The sequence below is a fragment of the Apaloderma vittatum genome, unplaced genomic scaffold, assembly GCF_000703405.1.
Source record: "Apaloderma vittatum isolate BGI_N311 unplaced genomic scaffold, ASM70340v1 scaffold30530, whole genome shotgun sequence".
Taxonomy (NCBI): Eukaryota; Metazoa; Chordata; class Aves; order Trogoniformes; family Trogonidae; genus Apaloderma; species Apaloderma vittatum.
This window is the reverse complement of record NW_009696724.1, coordinates 1-9,074: the sequence shown is the minus strand read 5'-3', so window position 1 is coordinate 9,074 and position 9,074 is coordinate 1. Positions and strand designations below refer to the sequence as shown.

The 9,074-nt window shown below is 41.1% G+C and overlaps 1 protein-coding gene across 1 annotated transcript; it reads right to left on the bottom strand.

Annotated features, from left to right (window-relative positions):
• Positions 1-360: 360 nt before the first annotated feature.
• On the bottom strand, positions 361-9,070 carry NPY (neuropeptide Y; the record flags this gene model as incomplete). Its single annotated transcript, XM_009876111.1, has 3 exons — positions 361-642; positions 3,783-3,863; positions 8,916-9,070. Coding segments are annotated over 3 exons (261 nt in total), but the record flags the coding sequence as incomplete, so codon positions are not given.
• Positions 9,071-9,074: the final 4 nt, after the last annotated feature.

The window sequence follows — 9,074 nt, the reverse complement described above, 5'->3', positions numbered from 1 at the left end:
ATCAGTTTCATTTAAAATTCCTAATCCACACTTACAGCCAAGCTTCAAACCGGTTCTGAGGAGTTACCAGAATTAAGTAGTCACTTATTCCTTTGTATTTTGAAAATGCAATTCATTTTTATATGTAAGTACTAAGTAAGTTTTTAGTATGGTGATTCTGAAAAAATCACCTCCCATAATACTATTTTCCCCAATTATGTAGTCTGTGATAAATTATTTTAAACAGTTTTGTGTAAATCAACCACCTGAACTGAGTTTGAGGCTACAATAATTTATGTCTTTATCTTACTCTGCATGCTAATTACTCTAACAACTGTGACACTATTGTTGTCCATAGTACTTTAGACTGCAGGAAGACTGTAGTTCAGTTTTAATAGTTTAAGCCAACTCTTTGGTATACCAACGACAAGGTTGCTTGTTTTCATTTAGTATGTTATATTTTGGAATGCACAAATAATTTATTTAAATAAAGGTATATACAAACATGATGAAGGAAAAACTCTACAGAATTCAGTACAATGGCTGCATGCACTGGGAATGACGGTATGATTTGCTTCAGAGGCATGGAGTATGATCTGAGATCTAGGAAAATTGTTGACAGTGTGCTGAAAATCCCATCACCACATCGAAGGCTCTTCAAACCTGAAACACATATCACAAATTAAGAAAAAATAATAATTAAACACATTTTAAAGCCCCTTCTGAAAAATCCAAAGTTAGAACTACCTAAATTTTTCATTTAATAGTAGCAGCAATAAGGAATACACATGCATATTTGCAGTTGAAGATTGTAGATGCAACTCCCATCAAAGCAGAGGGGTCCTGGTTGGCCAAGTGTCTCTCCTTCGGTACCAGAACTTACTCTTCCATACTGCTGCCCAGCTGGCATGTCTTCCCACCACTGAGACTCACCGCAAAGCTGCTTTATGCCGTTAAGAAGCACTTAATGAAATTCAGCTAGAAAACCATGATATGTTGAAAGAGAGGTAATTTTCATTCTTACTCAGGAGCAAAGAGATACCGCTAAGCCAAAAACAAACCAAAAAATAACATGTCATGCTGTTAGCAGCTTCATACAAATCTGAAGTCCAAAGCCATCATCCTAAAACATTAATGTGAAATGTGTATTGAAAGGGACGTTGAGGGTAGGGCTTGATCCAGGTGTCCTCTGCTTGCAAATAGCTGTTCTGTCTACACAGCAAGTCAACAAGTGGAGAACATGGAGACAGACTATAGGAAATGCATTTGCCATAATTTTTTGTCATCTAAAAGTTGGGTATCTAGTCTTCCTTCACAGTCACTGGGGAGACACTGGCCCTTTGAGAGGGCAATTGGTCTGCCCATTTTCAGAGAGAACGCTGACTTTGGAGATAACCATCCCTTGCACTGACTGCAAAGGCAGCCTAGACAATTACTTTATGCTGGATACCTAACTTTTATGGAGGAAGTAGGGTAGACACAGCCTGTTATTGAGTTTCAAAGGTTTTTTCATGACTCCACAAGCTTGACAAGCTCAGAAACATGCCATGTCACAGATTTTGTCATAAGAACTTACTTGTACTGAGGTCAAGGTGCCTCCTTTTTTTTTTATTCCTTTACTTTCTATACTTCCTATATTCTGTAAGACTCCCTCTAAACTTTCTTTATATGGTCAGACATACACCTATGCTGCAAAATATTTTGGGGCATGTATTACTTAGCAAAAGTGAAATGTCAAACCAGGCTGGCCAAGCCGAATACAGTGAAGTTGTTCATTTACATCTCAATGTTTAGTCACAAAGTTTGGTCCTGAGAACTCATCAAGTTTTTCTCTCTCACTGATTCACTAAGTGCAAATTACACCTGCTCCAAAACTGGTTGTGTGTATAACTATTTTTAAGACTTATACCTCATTAATTTAAGTTCAGAATAATACCAGCCTGCCTTTCATTCATTCAGCCTGGCTTGCTCCAGGAGGAAGGCTCAGGCAGTCGTGCTGTACCTGGGCATACTTTCTGTGTGCCCACCTGTCCACCTCTCCGTGACGCCCCTGAATTCCCTACCAGCTTTCAAACCCTCTGGACAATGTCAACCAAGTCAGAGGCACAGATATTTCAGAGATATTAAGTTCCTGATGTGCCATGAAACACAGGACTGGGCACAAAGAAGACTTAATTAAGTCCTCACATGGAGTAGAAAGCTGGAGTGGGATTCAGAAGCCATACAGGGTTTCATCCTAGAAAACATATCCATAGGAAACTAGACATCATTGTTCCCAGTACTCCCATAATTGCCATCAATGAATGACAAATGCCATACTCAGTTTAAAGTGCTGTTACAGGGGGTATGAAATAAAAATCTGTTTCTCATCAATTCTTGATCTTAAATGCAGACTAGTTTGTTATTTTGCTCATAAGTTTTTGCTCCCTAGTGTGTTGTAAATAGCATTATTGAAACAATAATAATAATAACCATAAAGTTTTGTTATGAAGGGGTGAAAATTACAGAGTATTAGACTTTGTACTACCCTGTGTGTTGCCTCAAATTCATGGCAGCGGAAATTTCCCATTATGTGAGGGCTCTGCCTTGTCGCTACCAAATACGAAAGAGTCTAATACATTTCACTGCACTCCATGCAGTTTTTTACATAAGCATCTGCAGAGAAAAGTGCATCCCCATAGCTGCACTTAGTCATCAAACCATAAGTTAATGGTCTCCCTCCACACAGAATTGCAAGTCTCACGGACGACCTCCCTTGATGGCAGTAGACATTTTGGTCACCTTCCAGTGACAAGATCACGCCCTAAGTTCAGTGCTACAGAATATTATGCTTAAGTGCTTAACTAGTCTAACTGAGCCTTTGCACAGCTGATGAAAGTACAGAGCGATTGCTTGCAGACTCCTGAGGCGACGACTGCATAAAACACTTATTTCTGCTGCAGAATTATTATCAGCAAACTTCAGCCTAGCAGTAAAGGCTTAAACTGAGCTCACTTATGCTTGATTCTAAGCAAAACTAAATCCAGTATTTTCCTTCATGAAACAAGTCCTCCCCATATGTTGTTTTTTCAACATATTTACTTTTAGCTGTATAAACTGGAGTCACCACTGCAGCGTGGTATTACAGCTAGAGTGTCATTACCTAACTAGATAACACAGTACGTACATTTGAAACTCCAATGTTGCTTTAAACTCCACTGTTATTTTAAACTAAGTGCAAATGGAAATACAAGGGCCTTTTTCTTCCCCTCTGTAAAATATTAGGTACAAAACCAATGTGAAATATTATATTTTAAAGACCAGTCATAGCCATGCACTTGCATATAAGTTACATGTATATAACTTATGCAAGAACTTAACTATAAGAATATAAATATATGTGCACATTTACTACTCATACATCTTTAGAGGAAAAAATTAAACCTGTTTGAGTAGCAAATGAGTAGAAAAATGTCATTTTGGGGGCTATAACCCAGCATCAGGCATCAGCATACAATTACTGTTGCCCAGTAAGGGGGAAGCATTGTGGGAATGCTTCCTTTTCTCCACACAGCAGGTATGGCCTGCTCCCAAAATCAGGAAATGAGGAATTTGGACTATATCATATCTGGTAAGGCATTTCTTGTATTCAGAGATGGTGCTAGCTGTTTAAATAAAAAAGGAATTTAATTTTTTTTTGAGACATATTTATTCAGCTATTGGTGGCATATGTTTTCTCTCTGTGAAACATTTTACTGATAACAAATAAAACTGTTACAGCCAAATGAGAAGAGAAAACCATCACAAAACTGCTTCATACATACCTGGATCTAGGAATATTTTCTGTGCTTTCCCTCAACAAGAGGTCTGAGATCAGTGTCTCTGGGCTTGATCTCTTTCCATATCTAAGGAAAGACCAAAAAAGGTGTATTTTCATATATGTCAGTTTTTTAAAAATTAAGATTAAGCATGGAACCATTAAACAAATCTTTTCAGAAAAAAAACAAATAGGGCAGACATAAAGACAATTCTCCAGCAAGTATTTTAACTTAACTTGATTTAGTCATGTGAAAAAATGTTCACTCTTCAGTATTTATTTGAATATACTTTTTCTATAATCATGTTACATGATAGCATTGAGAAACTTGGAGTATTTCTCAGTCTGATGGCTGTTCCTGGGTGCTCTAAGGCCTTGCACCTTACTGATTTGTACCTGGAGAAAGAGGGAGGAAGCTGTGCATGACATGACCACCAAGCATGTCATTCCTGCCTACAAACCCAGTTCCATTACCTCATCAACTTTCTCACTGTTTTAGATGCTACCATACTGTAAACGAGGAGTCGATTTTACCTATTACATGAATAGAAAATTTACTGAGATATGCCGTAGTAGCCAAGGAATTAGGATTATCCAAAGATTTTTTAAGATAGCTAGTACAGCTGCAGCTGTCCAACACACAGAACATCAGGCTGTAAAAAACGAGCTACCCCAGGCAATCACCATTTTCAAACAAAGGGAGAGAAACCTTCCTGAATCAAGAGTTCTTCTCTGATAGCTAACAGGATATCACCAACTACCTTCGATCCATATTTACACAGCAGCTTCTTCTATTGCTTTTTTTAAAAAAAATCCTAGATACTATAAAATGCTCAACAGGTAAAAGTACTGCAATTCCTCGTTCTTGGAAGGAATTTTTTCTGTTTTCCTAAGAAAACAGAAGCGATAATGAGCAGACACTTCTTCTGTACAAGGATTCATTAGCCTAAGAGCTATAAGTATAAGCAAACGCTTCCTTGGCTGGAAAGAATTAAAATCATGGTCTGTAACTTGTGTAAGTCATCAGTCTGAATTACAAAGTACATTAACAGATAACAGCATTGTGTCTCTCACTTAAGTGAAATTCTGATTCCAGAGAAATCAAAGGTGTAATTAAGGACTTAGATTTTTATCCACTGCTATCAAGATGTTTCTTGACATGATCTAAATTTTGAGGGGAAAGAACACCAACAAACTATATTTCAAAAGGTAACAGTTTTACCTACTGATGGTCTGACTTACTGAAAAGTGAAAACATATTTCACTTTTCTATCATTTTATTCAACTTTTTGTATTTTTACATCACCTTAATTATTTTACTACATCACCTATGCCACATAAAGACAAAGCATTGGTTTCAGAATTTTAAAGTAAATTTCTTAATCTAAACTGATTGAAAGCAGGTATCTAAATAGAATCAGCCAGACACAGTAAAATGCTATTACAATAACGCAATCAAGCATGATGCTGAGTCAAATACCTTGTACTCCATCACCACAAAGGGATTTCTTTCTTTCCATTTCCCTACTCCAATTAATATGTATGTGACCCGGACTTCAACTGAGGGGGAATCTAATTTACTGTTGCTTAAAGAAATCGATTTAACAAATCAACAACTTGCTCCAACATCTTACACTTGAGTAAAACTCCCACTAACATCATGGAAAGTTTTGTCTGAGCAAAAAATGGGTAGCAAGTCTCTGGAGTGCAGAGATTCAGACAAATCATGAAGATGACTGTGTTGGGGAGACACCTTTTATATGAATCCCTTCAGTGTCTGGGCTAGGCCAGTGGTGATACCTGTGCTGGATGGACTCACCATCTCCTCATAGAGCAAAGCTGTGACCGGTCAAGGATGTCAGATGCCTGAGCCTCCTGTTTGCCCCAGATTTTTGCCACTGCGAATCAACCTTGCTACAGACATAATAAAAAGAGGCCATGGACAAAGTCATCTCTTCTTACTGAAGCAAAGACCTTGAGAGATCTTTGCTTCAGCTGCTTCGGGCTTTGCTCCTTGTCTACCCTGCCCAGCTTTGAGAAACCATGAACACAGAAAGCCAGGCCTTTACTTGCTGCTTGGGAAAGAACTTTATCACACGTCATAGCTGTTTTAAAAGAAAAAGGCTCCAAGTTCTATGAAAATACCTAGTCAGGTTCTATGCTCAGCTTGAGATATCAAGGCCTTTTTTAGGCATGCTGATAACCCACAAGTCCATCTGAAGTCAAAGGGGTCAAGAGTAAACATACTTATTCTGATTAGGGACATAGCATTTCACACCCAGTGAAGTCTCAAAGCTTCCTATGAAAACTTGGGTCTTGGGAGTCAAATCTGATCAATGTCCAAGGCTGGCAACAGGAGCTGAGGGATCACAGAAGCATCTTGTGGGTCTGATTCAGAAAAACTGCCAAAAATAAACAGGCTCTCAAGATCTGCTCCCTTCCCCATGAAAGGGTGTTGACATGAAGCGTGAGCATCAATGCTGCCTGAGTCAGACACACTTCCAGATACTACCTGTCCTTCCACTTCAAGACATTTCCAGCCTTACTGTTTTGCTACGGAACTGGAGAGCCACAGATTCATGAACAAGCTACAGGGAACAAGATAGGAAGAGGCCCTGTTGGCAAGAAGGAGTACAGGTAGTAGCAAGTAGCAGAAGGAGAAGTGATTAAAGTAAAGACAGGCTCTGAAGAAAGCTCCCAGAACAGCACAGTAGAGGGGTATGAGGCAAGGACCACAGGATGGTCTTGAGGACAGAGGTGGGACTAACCCATAGACCCACAGACATCTTCAGGGTAGGAGCCTACATCTGAGCTGGTCACCTTAGGCTTTCTTTACAGTCATAAAGACCTGGCACCTGAGAAACAAGGGATCTCATCCAAAAAGAGGAGTGTGAAACAGGCCTGGTGACTTGTCACCCTACAAATACCTGTTTACCTCAGCTAACGCCAAAGAAGTGTGAAACAGGCCTGGTGACTTGTCACCCTCCAAATACCTGTTTCCCTCAGCTAACGCCAAAGGGGCATAAAGATGTCTAAAACTGAGATGTCTGAAGCTAAGTGAGATAGACCTGAAGGAGAGGATCTCAGGCAAAGGAGGAGCAAAGCAACCACACAGACAAGGGCTAAAGAAAAGAGAGGTCGAGCATAGCTTGCTCACCCACTCTCAGGAGGTGCAGGGTGAGCCCCTGGACCACCTGTTTTCCCCCTGTGACAGGGCTCCTAAGCAGCACCATGCACAAAAGGCAGAGGTAAAAAGCTGTAAGGAGAGAGAGAGCTTCGCGCACATCTGCCGAAACAGACCAAACGATCCTCTTTTGACCAGTCCAAAATGCTTCAGATGTCATTGATCCATTTTGCAAGTGACTGTGCCACTGCCAAAACAGGGAATTAGTTAAGCTTTACAAATGGAGGTGGCAATTATTTTATTTCTGCACTGTTAATCCACTATACAGTGGAAACAGCATGATCCTGCTTCTTTTTTTTTTTTTTTAGTGAACCTATGCAGTCAACTTTAAAACGTGCACCATGAAGTTGCCACCATGGTGGTTTTTTTTCTTTTTTTTCTGCCAGCTTTCTTGTACTTCCAAGTCAGTTCAGTCTCCTTTAAATATGAGAGGATGGGTAAGAAATCTAGATAAAATCTGAAGAAACAAATTTAAATTCTACATTGTTTTATCTACCAGCAACAATAACTATTTCAGTTCATTTCAGAAACCAGACGCACACCACAGAGTGAAAGCAGTCTCAGTCTTTGAGTTCGTATACTCATACCCCAGAAATTAGGGGAAAAAAGCACTACACAGCCAATGTTAAAGCAAGCATATAGGGTGCACACCAAAAGGGGAGGCTGAATACAGAAAGGAGGGTTTATTTGGTTGGATTTGGTGGGTGGGGTTTTTTTTGTTTTTAAATATGACCTCGTTTTGAACAGGAACCACCACCTTTGAAATCAGAGGTGAAAGAAACAAGAGGCAAGAGAGCAGCCTGGAGATCTCACTGTGTACAAGGGAAAAGGGCAGCAGAGGCAGAACTCAAGGATCTGATTATTATAGCAGTAATTTAGACAAAAAGTTATCTGAGCACAGACTGTCACACAGAAGCATGCCATAATAATGAACAGGTTGTAAATACTGCTTTAAAAGTTCAGGACTGAAGAACTGGTTTTCTATCTGCGTTATGCTATCAGTGCACTGGCAGACAACATTATGGGTTTGCTGGGAAAGCTCTCAGTTACACGATAGCCTCCCTTCTAATTCAATACTTCAGACTTCTAGAGGGACAAATGAAAGCCTAATTTTAGACCTCTTATCTGATTTTGATATTAAATAGATAAATATGTCAAAGCTCTTTTGGGTCACATACTGTTCAAGGACCTCAGGGGAAATTTCTATTAATTACATAGTCTAAACTGGACAGATGGCCTCAAAGAAAATGATTTTTTTTTTTTACAATTTCAGACTGAGATTTTACCCATATTTCACAAGTACAGTCATCCCCAGACAAACAGTTTAGAGCAGGGCAGGTTTGGATCACACTCTTTTCGAGCTTGAGCTTGGCTTCTTGTTTGTGGTCTTGAGAAAGTTTTAGTTAACTAGTGGGGTTTTTGGCACTCACAGCTGCCTGAAGTAGCTGGCAAACCACAAAAAAAAACTCAGCAAGGCTACAGGGGTACCTTTTCTCATCAAAATCTTCACTAGAGTCAGCGAACAGAAGTGTGAAACCGCTCCTACTGCCCCACGGCAGCTCCCAGGTTAATTATGTTTTCTCTCCCTTTTGGGGGGCTCTCCCTGTTCGTGCTGCCCTGCGGTTCACCCTCTGTCCTGCCAGCCCGTCCGTGCCAGGGCTAGAAAGGGCTGAGAGCAGAGGCAGCATCGCCACCCCTGCCCCTTCTGCCAACTTGGAGGGTGGAAATTCAGCTCCGGAGCCAGAGGCGCCCCGGGGATGCGCGGCTGCTGCTCCCTAAGGGGAGTGTGTGCCCCACCTCTTTCTCTGTGTCGGGAGGGACGCGTGGCGAGACAGACACCAGGTGCGAGGAGACACCCCACTTTCTTTTTGAGACACCCCCCTTCCCTCCCCTGACCCTCGCCGAGGAAGCCCGGGGAGCGGGAAAGGGGGATGCTGGCCAGGCCGCTCTGCCTACCTCTGCCTGGTGATGAGGTTGATGTAGTGCCTCAGCGCCGAGTAGTACCTGGCCATGTCCTCTGCGGGGGCGTCCTCGCCGGGGCTGTCCGGTTTGGAGGGGTACGCCTCTGCCAGCGGCCCCAGGCAGACCAGCAGCGACAGGGCGAAAGTCAGCACC